At 41.4% G+C, this 18,700-nt stretch overlaps 1 protein-coding gene across 1 annotated transcript in view; it reads right to left on the bottom strand.

The window, feature by feature from the left end:
* The window catches only part of PRSS12 (serine protease 12), a 42,292-nt gene extending 26,558 nt beyond the window's left edge, over positions 1–15,734 (bottom strand). Inside the window, exons 1-4 of the mRNA XM_075709325.1 lie at positions 15,383–15,734; positions 6,656–6,794; positions 4,213–4,391; positions 2,513–2,663 (exon numbers count right to left, since the gene is read on the bottom strand). Coding sequence (XP_075565440.1) covers positions 2,513–2,663; positions 4,213–4,391; positions 6,656–6,794; positions 15,383–15,734 — 821 coding nt within the window. The remainder of the gene's footprint in view (positions 1–2,512; positions 2,664–4,212; positions 4,392–6,655; positions 6,795–15,382) is intronic.
* Between the last annotated feature and the right edge of the window lie 2,966 nt (positions 15,735–18,700).

Below are 18,700 nucleotides of genomic sequence, written 5' to 3' on the forward strand. Positions count from 1 at the left end.
GCAATGCTGGTAATGGGAGGAAGAGCCAAGTCCTCCAACTCTAACATTTCATAAAGAGCTGCTTTTCAAACTGGTTGAAACTGTGAATGACTATATAGTAAACTAAGAAAATATAATCCATAGGATACACTAAGGGTAATGCTTATTTCAAATCTAGGTATCCCATCTAAATAAATAAAAATGTCTTGGTTCGCCAGCGTATCTTTCTGGTGTACCAAGATAGGCTCTGTGAGTTCTGAGCACTTCAGGCTATTTTTGTAGAATTGAATAAATATGGACTGAAGAGCCTACCTTCAGGATACCTATTTTTATTAATATTACCCTAAATATATTATAGGCTTACTACAGGAAGCCTGGTTTACTGGTAGTTTTTAAGATGATTGTACTTTGGAACATTTATGTCTAGAAGATAAATGACCTTCATCTAAGTTTATTGAGTAGTATTTGCATATATATGAACTTTACACAAAAAGAAAATTCTCATATATAGTTTCTATTTCTTGTATTTTTTTAATTCTGATGCTGGTACAAATGTATAGAAGATGTTAGAAAAAAGTCCTTATTCATTAAGAAGCTGGCAGAAATCAAGAGAAATGCTTGACTACTCTGAATGTTGAAAACAAATTATACCACAATCTAGTAAGATCCTCTGGAGTTCCAATAAGGCAGAGACAACACATCCCATTACTATAACAAGGACAATTTGTATCAAGCAAAAAGTATTTATGAAACCAAATAATAAAAGAAATTATCATTATTTTTCACCTATTAATGGGAGATTAATATTCTGAAGTTTTATAGGAGTGCTACAGAAAAGTTGAAAGGGTGGGGGAAGCTGCTTACTGAGACGCTTTACTTTTACAATTTGTGGCACATTTCCAGATGGATTAACAATATGCAAATTTAGATTATTTTTATTACTTCATAACTGGTCTGCTGCCACCGTTGGTAAAATTTCACTTCACAGTAATGAGCACATTTGTCAAGATATCTTGATTACCTGAGAAATTCTAGACATATTTCTGAATAGACGTATTTCAAAAAGACTTAGCACCATCTTAATACAATTTATTTACTCAGAAAAATGAATCAAATTAGAAGCATCTCAGAACTGCAGTTTCTGAACATTAAATGTAAATAATCGAATGTTTTAGTGTAATCAGTAAGGAGGCAGGTTAAGAGCATGATGTCATTGGTATACAGAAACGGAAGGCTTAGCTTAGTAACTCCCCAAACTGATTAATAGTGGCCCAATTCAAAAGCAGAAAAGGCCTGTAAGAAGACAGACTTTCTATTGGGTATTCCCAATTGAAAATGCACAGGAATATAGAAATCTAGCATAAAATAAACTGGGGAAAAAATTGAAGTCTGATGTCAGAGTACTGTGTTGATTCCCACACAGCTCACCAGGAGATCTAGAAGCTTTTTAAGTACTGCACAGTTCTCGTCCTTTTGAGCTAATTTGGATGGCACCAGCAGTCCAAGGCCTCAGCTTCATGTTACAAAACAAGTACACTCTGGGGGCCACCCATTAATGCCACAGAGCTTGCTACCTTCAGTGCCACTTCTTTTAATTCATCATAATCCCAGCAGGGTTGGACAGGTGAGTTCTGTTCCAGTCTCCTCTGCACTGACCTGCTTAGTTCTCATCCAGTCTGTCTCAAACATAATCCCCTTCTCCTTGGGTTTACATCTTAGTATCTTCTCTGCATCTTGCTCCTAGTTCTTTCCCTCTAAAACTCATCTGGCCTTTCATCCCAGTTGTTCCCATCTCCTACCTCTCTGAGCTAGCAGTTCTCCTCTCTGCCTCCCACTTCTGCAGCATCTTTCCTCAAATACTGAATACTTATCTTCTGTGTGGTATCAAAATCACCCCTGGCTGTTCAGAAGAGGAGCAAGAAAATCCTGTTCTGCTGCTGTGACTGTATTATGGACCATGCTTAGTTCAGACAGAATTGCCGACAAGCTTAACTGTCAAAACTTCAAACAGATCTCTACTCCGTATATGCAAAATGACAATCTTTGGAGACTCATTACTTAAACAAATCTTGAGAGATTCTCACAGGCATGCCAAAAAACATATCCTTTCTGACAAAGTAGTGCTCTTATTCCAAGGCAAGGAGGCTGTTGAGACTCCTCAGTAAAATGGATGTCAGGATTTTAACAATCAAAGCAACTTCCTTTTCTTCACCTAGGCTTTTTGATTGAAACTTTACTGAAATTGTAGTGAGTTTTCACTAAAAAGTCAGGATTTATTCTGAGACAGATCCTTTGTCTGTCCTACAGACAAAATTGCCCCTATCATACGACACTGAAAACTGGATCCTATAAATCAAAGTTCCAGGGACTTGAAAGTATTGGCACTGTACCTGAACCTTCTATAAATAAACTTAGTTACTGCTTCAGAATATTAGTGCAATTTTAAAGGAGCATCTTTTGACAACTCCAAGCTATGTATCTGACTAGCTCTCCTGCTTTGCTGCTGGAGTAGAAAATATGTAGAAAAACAGACCCAAGGCCAAGTTGCCGACAGACAACTTCAGCATCTGCGTCATCCCACTGATCATCGCAGACAGTCCCCCACTGGCCAGCATGGTAGACTTCTACTCTTCCTTCGTGAGGGTTGTTCCCACCAGCCAGCCGGATCGGAGTAAAGACGGGGGCTGTGATCAAACATAGAATATAGGAAAAGGTCATTTCCTTCACAAAATGTTATCCTGATAATAAAGAAAAAATAAGATGGCGTAATGGTTTCTCTGATACCGCTCAAGAACCACACTTTATTTTTCCTAGTTAGATGGAAAACCTGAAATTAAACTTCTTCGAAATGAGTTCCCCTAAGCTCCACTCTCAATAGCTGAAGAATATTATACAGACAAATGACCGTGCTGAGCTTGAGTTACTTAAGTGTCAAAGCATTCACAGATACTTAGGGCTGTAGCTGTAAGGTCAAATACTACAATCAGTCAGTAGAGCTGCATTTCTACCAGTAAGAGCAAGATTGGCTCTGTATAGGCTTGGTCCCAGAGAGTAAAATCTGACATAAGAGGCAAAAATTCTTTAATTGCCACGGAAGTAGAAATCCATCCTCATGTTTTCTCATTACTTTGGTAATTTCAGTCAGAGCAGTCAAATCTCATTGACTGTGGAGTCTCAATTTAATTGTCTAAGATTAATAGTTTTCACTTTCTTTAGGCAAGACTATTTCTCTTGCTTTGGTCCTTCAACTTGTCTCCTAGCTTAAAATGATTCTCCCTTTACACTACACTATAGTTCTCTAAATCTAGACTAAAATGATTTTTTGAAAGTCATTTATCAAAATATTCCTCATGAATATTGGAGCTTTAGGACAAAAACGCATCTGCCTTTGGATAGGAATGCAAGTAGGAGAGGAAAGGCAGGACAGAGCTGGCTGCAGCCATACATGTTTTGGTTACAACTGAAGAGATTGCCATTGCCAGCTTCTCAGCACTGCCAGCCTAGCCTTCCTTGAGGCCAGCAATATCTAAAACCTGATGTTTAGGCATAATTGCCCATTTAGTTGCTGTTGAGGATGTTGATTAAAATAATCTGAAAAATCTTGAAAACATTAATAATATCTTTTTTCCTAACGATATCATTTGGACTCGTGTGAGTGATGTGTGAGGTAGCAATCTTCAGCTAGGAAGACTTTGACCTGTTTTAAATGTACGCAAAATAGGGCAAAAATTTTATAGTTCCTTGTGCAATGTCATCCACATTCACAGTAAGGAATGTCATCCCAACACTTCTATACCAAAGGAGAAGGCATAGCCTGTTTGTGAAATTGCTGCTCCTCCCTACTGTTCAAGAAAAGCTAACCAATGGGCATGTAGCATATGTAGCTACCAAAGAGTAATAAGTAAATAAATAAATAAATAAGGTTTTAAAAAATGTGAGGGGAAGCAATCCTTTTACAGCCAGAGATTCTCACTGCTTCACTCTTTCTCACAACCTACATCTCAAAGCAATAATTCCTTGTTGATTATGGAAAGGTAAAAAGTGGTTCAGATAGTTGCTGGCACAGCATAGAGGGATTTGAAACAGTTAATGATGCGATGATTCAATCTGTTTAATTTCCTGTTCCAAGAAGTCTTAATATTTTTTTTTCCTGATTTAATAATGAGTAATTATTACTACTTCTATTTAAATAACGTAAGGAGTTAATCATCAAACCATATGTATTTTTTTTACCCAGGGAAGAGCTACATGTGACAGCAGCTGCCATTTTTTGAGGACATGTTCCATCCTGCCAGATGTCTTTTTCACATAACAGTATATTTTCTTCATCACCACGACAACGCACTTCACTCCAGTAAACAGGAATAAGGCCCAGTCCAGAAAATGGTATGTGTTTTGCTGTACCTTTTTCACTGTAAGAACAATCAGGAAGAGGACGTTAGAGTGGGAGGAGGGGAAGTGCAACATTTTCTCATATATAATCTTGAAGTAGAAAAGAAAGGGCTTTCTTCAGCAGTGTAAATTCATCACATTTCATACGGTTCAGCATTGTCTTCTGTACAAAGAAAAGTAACAGATGTGACCCAGTTCTCACCATTTTGTTGCGGAATATTTTAGTACAATGGCCTGTGTTGCTGCAGAGCCAGCTACACTCCTGTTCTCCCAATTCTTAACTACAAAAATTGACACAGAGTCCACAGTCCGTAGGTGAACCTACAGTACCATCCCACGGCAGTTATACTTCCAGGAGAGGTAATGCTAATGGGCCTTTCACCCTTATCCTCTCCTTTACTCCATTAAAACGTAGCAGTGCTCTGCCCATACATGTCATGTAATATGGTTGTGACCATGGGGCAGTAAAACCACCTCATACTCAATTAGATCAGGCCCGTGTCCATTATTCTCTATTCAGCCATTCCCATCCATCCAGAACATTTATTAACAGCATCCTTTCCTTCCCATACTGAATCTACAGTGACAATTATTGAGCCATCTTTTCTTCCATATAATGCCCAACAACATTAAATTAAAAACAAAGCCCAAATACTGTAAAATCAAAGGAACATAGATGGAAGCACCTGAAAAGCACCAGTAATACCTAGTGAGTTCACCTTGTGGTATATAGATCCAAATTTCTGCCAGACGCTCATGATAACAGAAACTTTCAGCTACTGTTCACTTGGGGCTTTTTGGCCTGGATTCAGATTTAAGCCATTTCTGTTGAAAAGACCAAACCATTCACCCGTGTCACTGAACTACTTCTGCTAATAGCGGTCTTGTTCAACTGAAATGTTTAGGGCATGGAAGGCAAAAAGAACTTACATGAAAATGAGGAAAGGAGACATTGCACGTAGGCAGCTGAAGTCATAAGCAATTCACGGCCTCCAGATGGCTGAACTTTTATCTCATCTAATCCTCATATTTTTATAAGTTGGCATGGTGTGTCCAGATTAGTATTGAACATTATAAAACAGCTTAGATTTAGTTCTGGCTAGCAGTCTTAAAAAGTGGAATAATCATTAGGAATGTCACAGTGCAAGTATGCTATAAAAGCCCCTTACTGCTTGTAGCAAACAAAATCACTACTTTGGTATGTGACTGAAAGAAATGTTAGAAAGGCAATAAAGCTATCCATACTTTGTGGCTTACTGAGAAAGTACAAACGGAATGGGGTGCTAAAGGGGGATATTCAAGTAATGTGGTTGCTAACTTGAACAGCGTTGATTTTTTAGAAGCTGAAATTGCATTTTATTTTTAAAACTCCCTTTTGGTATGGGCATTTTTCTTTCTTACCTCCGTTTCATCTTACTATTGCGATTGCAGTATCACTGTAGGCATTATCTAGAGTTTAATGACCAAATTATGTTAAAGGGTCCTGTTGATTAACCCCATTCTGACAGCAGTGGGAAGTAGTGCTCAGTGAGGACAATGCAGGGGCTTTCAACCTGTCCAATATAACTCTATAAAATGTTTCCATGAAAACGTAAAGCTGCAAGACTTGTCTGGTTTTGGGTTTTGTTATCAATGTGCAACTCTGAAAGTAAACCATACAGATTATCTAGCTAGATGAAGATGTGCACAACAAAAATACGACATTTTCCAAAAACCTAGGTTGAGTCCCAGATGGTTTTTGGCAGGATAGAATGGATGATTACCAGGGTAACCCCATGCTCCTCTAAGAACCAGGAATTTTCCTATGATTAGGAGCCCATGTAGAGTCTAATTCTGGTCATGTTTACATTTTTGTAGATTCAGTAACCTCACTGGAGCTGTTCTTAATTGACACTTACATAAGTGAGATCAGGATCAGACCTCATATTTCTCCCCCTTGTGGATGCCTCCCGGATGTCTCGTAAAGCAGTTTTTGTTTGCCCTAAGCTTTTCTGACCTGTTCACACTTTTCACTTTGAAAGCAAAGCATCTACCCTGGTCTGTTCCTCTCCAGATCCCATATGCAGCTTTCAAATGAAATACTGTTTCTCACAGCAACCTTTCTGAAGTACAACACAATTGAAGGAGGCAAAGGATTCTGGGAAGAACAACTTCAGCATTCAACAACTTTCAAACAGAAAAAACAACCATCAAACACAAAAAGCCATCAGGATTTGCAAAATAGATTGTCCTTTATACTGAAACATCATTAAAATGACTGATTTTTACTCAGACTGAAACTTACCCAAGTGCAAGCTGTCGACATATGACTGTTGCATCATTATTGTCCCAATGACTCCCACAGATTGTTCCCCAGATTCCATTCAAATATATCTCCACTGTACCTTCAAACTCATTCTTGCCACCCTGGAGTCTCACTGACCCTAGGTAAAAAAAATTAAAAAATAAAAAAATTAAGCCTCCAAGATATTCCATTGCTCAATTAATGTATCCCACAGAAAAGACTCCGAACCTGATTTTCCCTCTGCAGAGAGAGTTCCTGTTTCATATATTACCATCTTTGTGCTCTTTGGGTGAGCTGCTTCTAAGAAGCACTCTAGCACATCTAACATTCTTATATAGTGATATACAAAAGGAGATAACCTTGGTTTTTTACATGAGGAAAACATTTTACTTCTTATACTGAAATTAAATCGCATTTCTGATCCTTCTGATGCTACAACTTAGTTAAAGATTGAGCCAAAAAAAAGTATGTATAAGCTACACAGAATTATTTAAATGTGGTTACCTCTGCCCAAATGAGCAAAAAGTGTATCTATATGAGTGCTATACTTTTATCTTCCACGTAATTCCATCCAACTTAAGGAAATCAGAAGACAGCCACGCGGATTGCATAGCTTTTGCTCTGACCCATGTAATATTATGCATGTCATGGATGTCAGCAGTTTAGTTTAGCCAAAGAATGCATTTGTTCATACTTGTTCTCAGACAGAAAAACATTGGATGTAGTTCTATTAATTCATGAGAGGTCTTTACCAAATTCTCAGACAAAACAAGCTAAAAACAGGAGAAGTGAAAAAAGAAGTCTGCTTCTTGAGAGCTACATAACATAGAAATCCAAGAAAATGAACAGATTTTGCATTTTTTTATTACAGTTTTTTTACTTGAGATGCTAGTTGTGTCTGCTGTTGAAGGTAGCCAAGTGCCACTGGTAAAGGTGGGAAAAAGCTGGTCACAGGTATAACTCTACAGAAGCAGAAGAGTCATAAAACAGAGCAGTAATTCAACAACAAAGAATACATTTCTGTTAAATTATCAAACATAGCCTAATTGTATGCATAAGTATTGCCTGAAATCTCAGTTAATCCATCTGCCTCTGTTCTGTGATCTACTTAAAATCAGAAGCTACATCATCATCTAGTTTGCAGGGTTTTTAGCAATGGGAGAAAACAGTTGATGTTTGTGCCTGCATTTCACTGTGTGTGTGTTCACCTATGTGTCAATATTAGTAATAGGTAGATCCACTTTTTCTTTTTAGCTTTCACTCAGCTTGTGTCCTGGTTCTAATTTAGTTCAGTATATATTATAAAACCATGAAGCCAAATGACTGCCAAATAACTCGAGGAATTAATTAACCTCAGACGTGGTTTTGTGTGTTCCTTTTTGCCTCCTATTTACTTTCTCAGCAGTAACTTACTGTGCAGTAAATTACAAACAAAATTTATTCAACCTATGTTACAGAGTGAGCTATCATTCCAAATAGAGGATTATTAATGAGTTAATTATAACAATACTGTAGACACGTTGTTTATCTGTCTTTAGAATTTTTCTCTTTGTGTTTTTCTGTCACATACAGAGAGAGTCTGGAATTTTGTTTATTTCTGCTCTTCACCAGACTTTCATATAGACTATTATTTTCACTTGAAACATCAACTGCAGTCATAGCAAAGTGATTCCTGACATACCAGAAAGCAATTTTGAAGATGTCATCTCCAAAAATAAGTTTATTTTTGTACATGATTGCTTACAGTCCTGCATGACACCTACTGAAATCAATACAGTGTTTCCTGAGTACACATTACACAATATTTCTATTCAAATATTTGAATAAGGGAGTACTTGCAGAATAAAATTCTCTTCTAAGGTCTCCATGGCAGAATTTGGCTTACTCCTCTTTCTGTATTTACAGAATTCCCAATGACAACAATGAAAGAATTTATTCACATACACAGAGCAAAAGAGAACACAAGAGGTAACTTTTGCACATCAGAAACTCTTTTCTCAACAACTAGATATGAAAGAAATCTGAAATCCTTTGCATCTCTGGTATAAGCCTCAGGAAAGAAGTTTGAAAAGCACAGAGTTCTCACTGTGGACACATACCATTAAACAAAGAAAACAGCCTTTCCCTCGCCACCCCCTCCCCTAAAGAACCCCGGGTGACTGCTGGTCCCTGTTGAAGTGGGAAAACACACTACTGGTATCAGTTGGTAAGGAAGGGAAAATGACTGGAAGGGGCAATGCCTTATGACCATGTGCCTGCGGGAAGAGACATAGATGAAAACAATAAATGAGGGATTTTTTAAAAAATTAATATCTCAACAGAATATTTTGGTTTGCCTTTTTCTTGTAGAGTTACAGCTGCCTATAGGAACACCAATGTTTTATGAAGGGTAATAGCATTCATAACAGACTTTTGTTCATCTCACAAGAAAACATGATAAAGAACCAACTTCTATCATATGGAAGAGAAAACACACAAGATGATTGTTAAAGGTAATTTTGTAACAAATTTAAAATATTCTTGATTTTCACCTGATAAGTTAATCTAGAAAGAAATATAAAGAAAGCCTATTTTTACATGTAACTAATATTAAACCTTTTATTATGCCTGCTGTTTAATAGAGTTAACTGAATATATGGTATAATAATTCTAACATGCTGGTTGCATTGACTCACTACTCTCCTCATAGGACAATACTGATATCTACAGCTATGATTAACCTAAACCATCCAGGGCAAAATCCAGCATTCTCTCCTCAAGCAGAACAATAAATAAAACCTTTTTTTTTAAAGAAAAGTCAGAATTGAAAACCCTCTGAAAGGTTAATATCTCTAATGTATTTTTCTAAGTCCAGTCGAAGTGTTTCTAGTTCAGTATTTCAGCACTGCATCCGACAAGAGTAAAATGATACAGTATTTTTTGTTTCCTATGCACTTTGAAGTATGTATCAACCTATATCATATGACAAGTCATAATTATGTAGCCAACAAATCAAAGAGCACTCTAATGAGAAAATGATTTCTCTGTTGTTTACTCAAAGTGTTGCGGTATTCAAATGCCTGGTAGTTATTTTACCGGATCAAGTGATACATTAGTTACAGTAACGTGGATACCTCATAAAACATAACAGAATTTTAAAATATAGACTTTCATTTCAGTAGCATATTTTTTCTTTCCAATAGATAAAACTGTTACTTCATAATGAAACACAGATCTGTGTTTCATGCGTAAATTGATCATAGGGAATTGCAAGATGACCAACATTATCTACCATCGTGTATGTTTATGCTGTATTGCCAAGTATCTATTTATTACTTATGATTCAATCTTTGTTATTAAGAATGTGTTAATATCTTAATTGCAAAATAATCAGTGTTTGCATTGTTAAAATGACCAGGAAACACTCTTTCACTTCATAGGCAGCAAGAAAACTAATACTTAGCATGATTAAAAGGATGCTGGTTAATTCTTAATTTCAGTGGCTAAGTCTTCCACAGTTACACCTCAAGCCCATACTGCACCTCAACATGTGTGCCCAAGGGGCTTCCTTCTGTGCTCCCCCTAGGGCACAAGAAGCTCTGGAGAAGAGCATCTGAACTGCTTCTTAGAATCCAACAGGTCTGGCTTAAGCGTATGCATTGGAGGCTCTAGGTTTCTGGAGTCGTAGATACGGTAGCATCTCAAATTTCTAAGCTATACATTTTCAGCTCTTTTAGATGCTGAAGGAAACTGAACATGTTGGGAGTAAAGCTAATGCAGTAATACCTGCTCTGGCTTTTATGTGATGCTTTGAGAAACTCACACTCTCTCCCCTCTCCACCAACTCAATACGGTGTTACAAAAGTGCCTATCAAACCTTCACTGCCCAACACCAAGCTCAACAGCAGGGAACATGAGTGCAGGGAGCCTGCCCGTGGCTCTCAGCGCCCTCCTCAGCACTGGTTAGGAAGAGGAAGGATGAGGAGAGAGGTGAACTGACCCCACACGAGTTAGAAACAAGGGCACAGCACCACAAAGTGGGCAAGCAAGCCTACTAGGGAGCTCTAGGACACTTACTGTGGTCTTACAATGGACTTAATTCAGCCCTGTATGGAAGAATACAAATCTAGTGTCTTTCTACAGAAACTCCTTCATTTATATACACTCAAGAAATATGTATGCATTTCTTCTAATGATGTTCTAGCTGAGGTTACTGACGGTCAATTCATGTTGTTTACATACAGTCTGGTAATTTTAGTTGCCCTGGTATCTGCCCAAGTCAGAGTCTTTCCTATCTGCTATCACTGTTTAAAAGAGATTAAGTTATACTTGCAAATGCAAGGAAGTAAGGGTATCCAGTGGGTGCTGCTGAGACTTGCTCTGCAACACCTGCCATATAGGCTCAAGATGAGACACACAGGAAAAAAGGGAGAGGAAGACCTCTCAGCCAGCTTTTAATTAACTCCAAAAAGCAGAAGAGCTTCAAAGGAATTGTGCTGTTGTGCTTGGCCTCTTTTCCCATACCATTCTCACATCCAGAAATGGTGGGTAACTTCAAACCCTATTTTATTTTCTACTTTCACTGAGAACAAGCATTGTTACTGTGTGTGGCTGAATTGCAAATAGAATGGGAATCACTTCCACTTCTGCTGTACATGTAGGTGCTGCAGCAGTGGGGTTTAGGGTGTTGGCTAAAGGTGTGCCAGTAGTTTCTTCATAAACACCTGTGTCCAAAGGTTTGTAATTTGGCTGTATAATGTAGATTTGGAAAAGAGGGATCAGAAATAGAAGTTGCCTGTGCCCTTCACCCTGGTGCAGAGTGCTCTGAAATTGCAGGTTTAAAGCAAAGCAAAAGAAGTATTTTGAATGTTGGAAAGCTGTAAAAACAGCAAATGTTTTTAATTCTGCTTTCATTTCCAAGGTGTTCCAACATGGGATAGCGCCACAGAAAGGTCCTGCACTGACAATTCATCTCTCTTGCCTTGGAGTCAATTCGGTAAGTCCAAACTGACATAAAGTGTGAGGGTCTCCCCATTGATACATGCTGTAGATCCCATGTAACCACATTACAACTCAGTATTTCAGAACACTAGTGGATGATTGATAATACATATAAAAGAGACTCTATCCCAGTTTCAGAATGAAACTAATTCATTGGTTTGCATGAGGTACTTGTAAAAAACTACCTGTAGTGAGGTCAAATCTAACAGCAGTTCAAATCGATGGAAACTTTTCTTCCCTTCCAGGATCAGGCCTGGCTAAACTCAAAGAAATTAATCCGGTTGACTTCAGCAAAACTATGGATGATGCTCACTGCAATCAATAATGCTCTTGTCCCTCACTTCCCTGAGCACTGCTCTTAGTCTAAAATTATACCTATTTTCTCCTGGTATTTTAACCTTGAAAAAAGAGTGCATCCATCTGAACTACTTTTTAAGAACTATCTCAAGAACTTTAGCAGATAGCAGTATTGCATACTCAAGGATCCTTGTATTAGAAGTTTCATAAATATTGTATGTATTGAGCGTGTAATGTGCTGAATTGGTTCCTCTGCAGCAGTGAGATTCATCATGTCAACAATCAATGGTTTAAGGCCCTGAAAAAATAAACCAAAGTGTTAGGAATGTAATGGGCTCTATAGGACTGCAGTTGTCTTAATGTGGTACAGAGCTGCAGAAAATGAGGGGTCTCATGTTGTGCAACTGTAATAAGAACGGTTCCAAAAGAGCTGCTGCTTAAAAGGAAAATACAGACAATCATGTTTAATTTTTCATCACATTTTTTTCTTTAACTCTATGCTATTAAAAAAACTGAAACCCCAAAAGACCTTCCATCAACTGCCTGGATTGTAATATAAGAGGTAGGGAGAATAATCTGGTGTTTGGACTATGAGCCTGAGGCTTGATTCTTCTCTCACAGAAGTTTAGTGAAGCATTATTTGATTGGTATTAGTGGAATTACCCTGTGATAAAAGCAATTTAAATGCAAAGACTCTACAATCTGGCTATTCTGGAGATGGGTATTTTATTTCCAGTTCTGCCACTGATTGTGTGACCTCTGGCAAAGACACTTACCCACTCTTGTGTTGTATCCCCTTTGTAAAATAAAGACAAATAGTTAACCCACTTTACTCAAAGAACTTTACATTAGATATGTAACAACATAGCATGAACAACATATCATGCAGAATACTGTAACGACATGACACATAAACATTGTGGGGCAGCAGTTGCTTCTAGGTACTCGGAGGGCCTCTTTTTTGAAGCGTGAGTACATTACAGGTAAGTTGTTATTAGCAGTAACTAAAATACTAAATTCTGCTGGGCTTATGCTGGCTCTGTGTACAGAGTACTCTCGTAGTCATTTATTTCCCTCTGTGATTTCCTTGGTTAATCATGATAATTGATATATATTTGTATTTGGTTTACTTGCTTTCAAGGCATGAATAAATAATACTACCCTGTTGTCTCATTTTAGAAGGAAGGAAATGAAACACCAAAATCTATTATTTTAATCTATAAAACTGAATTTAGACTGGTACCCTGTAGGATAATTGCAAAGGCACTTTTTTTAAAAGATTTTTTGGCTATAATGTTGAAATATAAAGTATGCACGTGCACAAAGTTAAGCCAATTACTGTTGCAGATAAGGCTTCATATTTAAGCTAGAAAAGCCAGGAGATTTACAGTTAAGGCTTTGAACATGGTACTGTATTTAGTTACGGCAGGTGCCTAATAACGGAGGATGGGCTTCCTTAGCACATGCACTAAAGGAATGGATGCAGTGAGTTTATCTCTGAACAGTCTGTCCTTCTCTAGCTATAAACTGCATCATAACATTGCCTTACGTGCATTTCTTTGGTTCTTGTAAGAAAGGAACATACTTCAGGACAAATGTTATGATAGTGTTTATTTCTGGGCAAATGGCTTGATTCATTTCCATGTTCCGCCTCAAGCCCTCTCACACTCTCTTAATTCTTTCACATCACCTCCACGAAGGCTTTTGGGCAGACATCTGCCCTGTCGGTGTCACTGAGAGTTTACCACTGAGTCCCACAGAAGCAGATGACCTTTCAATTAGAAAGTGTTGGCTATTGTTCAGTAGCTATGTCTTCCCTCTTAACAGGGGCTAACCTGGATTTCCTTTTCCTTGGGAAAAAAAAGCAGCATTCTGAAAAGACTGAAGAAACACAGCCAAACCCAAACCATGTAGTATTTTTGGCGTTTTTTTACTTAAGTCACATTTGTGCTGAACTTACAGGGGATTCTGGGGTTTAGTTTAGTAAGTGCAGGATTGGGTTCTTAGCAATAAAACGCCGTGTTCTTCTTCCCTGTAACATATTAACACCAAGTCCTCACAAAGTATTTTGGGAACCAGACTGAAGAATTCTGAAAAAAGCTATAAATATGATGGGCTAAATCAAAGAAGCAACTGTGGGACCCTTTCCCAAACTGAGACCAGTTTAAGGGCGTGAAGTTGTCTGGATTTTTTTTCATCTGTGTCTAGTTATCTGTTTTCTCCTCCATGGCATCAGCTGCCTGGTATTCTTTCCAGGGAAACATCTGTAATGCGTAACATCATTCTATCTTCTTGAAGGAGTACGACATTTGACTTGGGACGCAGCTTTGGAAGCTGCATTTTTTTAAATGCATAAATGATCAATATGGACCTTGGTGCCTCCATACGCTCTTCATGTGATATTTTATACCAATATGTATAATTATCACATTGCTCAAATTATCATCTCTTTTTCACACACCTTCTATGGCTATTGTTGGAAGAGAAAGATAACAATCCTCTTCAGAGATCTGAAAGTAAATTAATTTAAAAAAAACCCCAACTTCCACAAGAACAAAATTAATAATAACATTAAAGATCAACTTGCTTGCTGACCTTGTGATATTACAAAATATGTAAAAGAAGGGCAGCAAGGAAGGGATTTCTTCTTTTCATTGCAACAATTATGCTTGATCATTTTTAGTGTAGGTATAGATAGGACATAGTTCTTATTTAGGTAGGAGATAATACCGGAGGGATGCAGGAGCAAATGTGAAGTCACGTGAAACCAGATTGTACCTAAATATATTTAACGCCAACACTGATGAGATGTAAAGCTGATCGACTGCTCAAGGGCTGAACGCTGAAATTGCTGTTCAGTCCTTACGCACCGAGAACTTGCACGGAAGTCACGGAGAGCCTAGCTGTGGGGGGAAGCACCGGTGCCCTGGCTGGCTTCACAGACGTCCTCAAGCACCAGCGCTAACTTGCAAACCCCCTTATCCCAGGATGCGGGGAAAAAAGAAAGAGATACTATGCGAGTAGCTCGCATTCAGAGCAAGGGACCCTTTTGCTTTCCTCCTGCCGCTTAACTTCTGTAGACCGAGTGCTTCCCAGAGAAGTGCGCCCGGTTGCAAAAAGGGAATGCCAGCCCGGGCTAACGGCCTGCTGAATGCTTACGGCACAGCTGCTTGAGGCGCTTTACCTACTACTAAAATAGCGTCGGAACAAAGCCGGGTAGGACCTTCTCTTTCCGATGCCTCTGCCGATGCCAAAGTTTAAACTCCCCTCTCGGCACAGCCTTTGCTGTCACTTCGGCAGAAGGCGTCCGTCCGTCCGTCCGTCCCCTCGCCCCTCCAGTGACGGGGAACCGGCTGCGGGCTGGCGAGAACGCCGCCGCCCGCCTACGGCTCCCCCGCCGCTCCGCCGCCCGCCCGCGCCCCGCCGGCCCAGCGCCCCCGCCCCGCTCACCTCGCTCGCAGGCAGCGCGGCCCCGCTCCGCCCGGCCCCGGCCGCCCCCGGGGGCGCAGCCGGCTCGCCCGCCGCCGCCGCCGCCACCGCCGGGCAGGGCGCAGGAGCTGCGGCGGCCCCGCGGCGCCCGGCCCGCCGCCCCCCGCCGCGGGAGGGTGGGCGCCGCCGGTGGCCAGGGGCTCCGGGCCGCGGCGAAGCCCCCGGCGGGGCAGCCGGCGGGGGGCGGCGGCGGGGCCGGGGCGGGCGGCTGCGGGTGGCGGGCGGCCGGGAGGCTGGCGGAGACCTGCCCCAGCCCGCGGGCTCCGGGGATCGCGCCGATCACCAGCGCCACCACGAAGCCGGTGAATGTCATGGTGCCAGTCCCGCCGGCTCGGGTCCATCTCCCCCTCTCATCGCGCCCGGGATGCGCAGGGGGAAGGCGGGGCCGCGGCGTCCCGCTAATCCCCCACGCCGCACACCCCTGCCGCCCCCCCCCCGCCCGGCTCCCCTGCCTGCGGGGGCGGGGGCAGGGCCAGCGGGGCGCGGAGAGGCGCGCAGCCCCGGCGGCGGCGGCTACCTGCCGCAGCCTTGCCGAGCGCGGGGGGGAGCGGGGCGGCCGCCGGCCCCGTGCCGCAGCCGCTCCGGCAGCCCCGGCGGCACCGACCTCGCCGCCCGCGCCCCCCCGGAGCCCGGCCTCGGGGGCTCCCGGCCTCGGGGGCTCCCTGCCTCAGGGGCTCCCTCCCGCTCCCCCGCCAGCCCCGGGCGCCGCCGCCCCCGCAACGCCCCGCGCCCTCCCCGGCCGCCCCCCGGTTCGCCGCTGCCCGCGGTGCCGCCGCAGGCTCCCCCCGAGCCCGCTTCTCTCTCGCGCCTGGGGCTCCCCTACAGCCACCACCGCCTCGGCCCTCGCCCCGCGGCTGTGGCTCCCCCGCCCCCCCGAGTGCCCCGCAGAGAGCAGAGGGAGCCCGGGCAAAGCCTGGCCCCGGGGCGGGGGCGGGCAGCGTCGGGGGACAGGGGCAAAACGGACCCGCACGGCGGCAGAGGGATGGAGAGAGCCCCAGACGTGTCTGCGGGGAACAAAGGGGCTGGAAACAAATGCCGTGAAGAGAAATGTCTTCGAGGGTTTAGCTTTATCCCAGCCCATGTGCTCTGAATAGTAATCTGCTTATTCCCAACCGCTGCGGAGTTCTGCGTGACCTGATCATCTCTGATTTCCTCCTACCAGGGTGGCTGTCAAGTTAGTTTTGCTGCTTTGTCTCATATTGTTCAGTTGTTAGTTTAGGTTAGTTACAATTTTTTAATTTACCGCTGGTTTTAATCTATGGTGTTCATACTTGGCAAAGTCCAACTCTGCCTGATAGAGCGCACACCCTTCATTTGGCAATTTGTCTGTCGTGTGAGTCTGTAGATTCACCTCTGCATAGGATCTTTTTTCCTCTCTAATTTTTTGGCTGTGAAGCGTTAATCTGGTTTCTCGGTGAGCGCATCAGTATTTCCACAACCTTGCATTGTGACTAGAGTCTAAACGAGAGAGAGTGTGCTTTCTGCTTTCCATGCGGGATCCCAGGTATCTCTAGTAAACAGTGGCCTTCCTTTAGCAGCCTCCAAACTGTTCAAAAGGTGCAAAATGCAACTTTACCAATTTAAGCTTTTGTTTATAAGATCAAAAGAGCTCCAGTGCTAAGGAAAAGCAGGTCCTACAGTGATTGGTATTACCTGTATTCATTTTAGTCCTGCTCATCTGTGATTAACTTATTATTGCAACATTACAGTCAGTATTTTAATCACGCACAAAGTTAAAGAATGCTGGGCTTTCTACAGCAACATGGTAACTATGCTATCACGTGTCTGGTGCGCTGCTTTGTGGATATAAGCGCACAGACTGGTCTTTCTGAGGTTTCTTCTGGCGGTACGTATATGCATTAGTTTAGAGACTGTCAGGACTGGCAAGAGTTTAATTTGTTTTCAAGATATTTGAATATATACAAGATATTAGCCTGAAAGCAACTCATTATGGCCATTTTTAAATTGTCTGAAAATTTGTTGTTGTCATGACAAGTTGGTTGCTTTTATCCTTTGGAAGGACCAGGTAAAAGCATGCTCAGCCTAGCTGGTTAACGCTTCCTTCATTGCCTAGTAAACAAGTTTTTTGGCATCGCAGTAACAGCAATATTTCATTTTCCCTGACCTAAGCTCTTTTTTTTTTTTTTCCTCCTCTAAGAGGAAGGGTTCTGCTGATCAGCATGGGAGGAAGAGAACAGATGAGTATGATGAATCTTACAAAACACTTCAGGCAAAACTTTGAGCCTGGCACTTACTCATGTATTCTGATTTCATTTGTCTCCCCTAGGTGGGTGGGCCAGCAGGAATCCTACATGCAGTGAACTTTCTTTGCCTATGTAGGGTAGAGGTGTTTGTGTTTGAGGTTGCAAAATGGTACTAAGCAGGAGGTGGAGGAAAAAGATGTGGGCTACACAGGGAAAAAGGGTTGGTTTAGTTTTATAACTAGAATTATAAAAGCAGGTTTGTTTTAGTTTTATAACTAGAATTATAAAAGCATTAAGAAGAAAAAAGCAATTGTCATAATGATTCCCTCTCAAGACGGGGGTCAGGCTTAATCGAATGAGCCATGTGTACAGATTCACTCTTGAACATTTTAATTTTTATCATTATTGTTATTTTTGATGTAATCACATAAGGAGAATGAGCCTTAATTTGTTTTAATAACTGTAAGTTAGCTTTCACTACGATGTGAGGTCTGTTCATGCTACAGGAAATAATGCTTTTGTTAGAATTTACAAATTAGGGACTTGGTCTGGTTTCCATTCAAAACGTTGATAATAGTTTCACTGTAAGTAGGAAGGGCCCTTTCCTAAGAAATACTGAAACTGATGCAGTTTGGTTTTTCAGGATGTATGCTTCACACTTTGGTTGCAGCTTCTGTCTTGCTAGAGCATTTACGAGTGTCTCCCCCATATGGTTTCTCCTGTGTTTGAACCGTGTAAGCTCATGTTGCAGTTTTTCCTTTGGCTGTGGCACTTACAGGTGCTGTGTATAAAATCACTCTCATCTGCGTGGCTACTTTTATTACGCTTGTAGGAAGCTCATAATCTGTGTGACTTCTACCTCTGTCACATTTCTCACAATCGGTCAAAAATTATTGGGAAGGGCAAAGACAAAGTAAGTTACCTGGACAGACAGTGTGTTTTTGAGAACCTTGATTCTTTTGGACATCACACTTAAAATAACAGTTGTAAGAAATACAAGTGTGCCTAAAATGAAACTGCACTACGCTTTGAGGGCAGACTTTACCTTCACATGTTTAAACAAGAAGCAAAGGCT

Source organism: Pelecanus crispus, chromosome 4 (assembly GCF_030463565.1).
Source record: "Pelecanus crispus isolate bPelCri1 chromosome 4, bPelCri1.pri, whole genome shotgun sequence".
In the NCBI taxonomy this organism is placed as follows: Eukaryota; Metazoa; Chordata; class Aves; order Pelecaniformes; family Pelecanidae; genus Pelecanus; species Pelecanus crispus.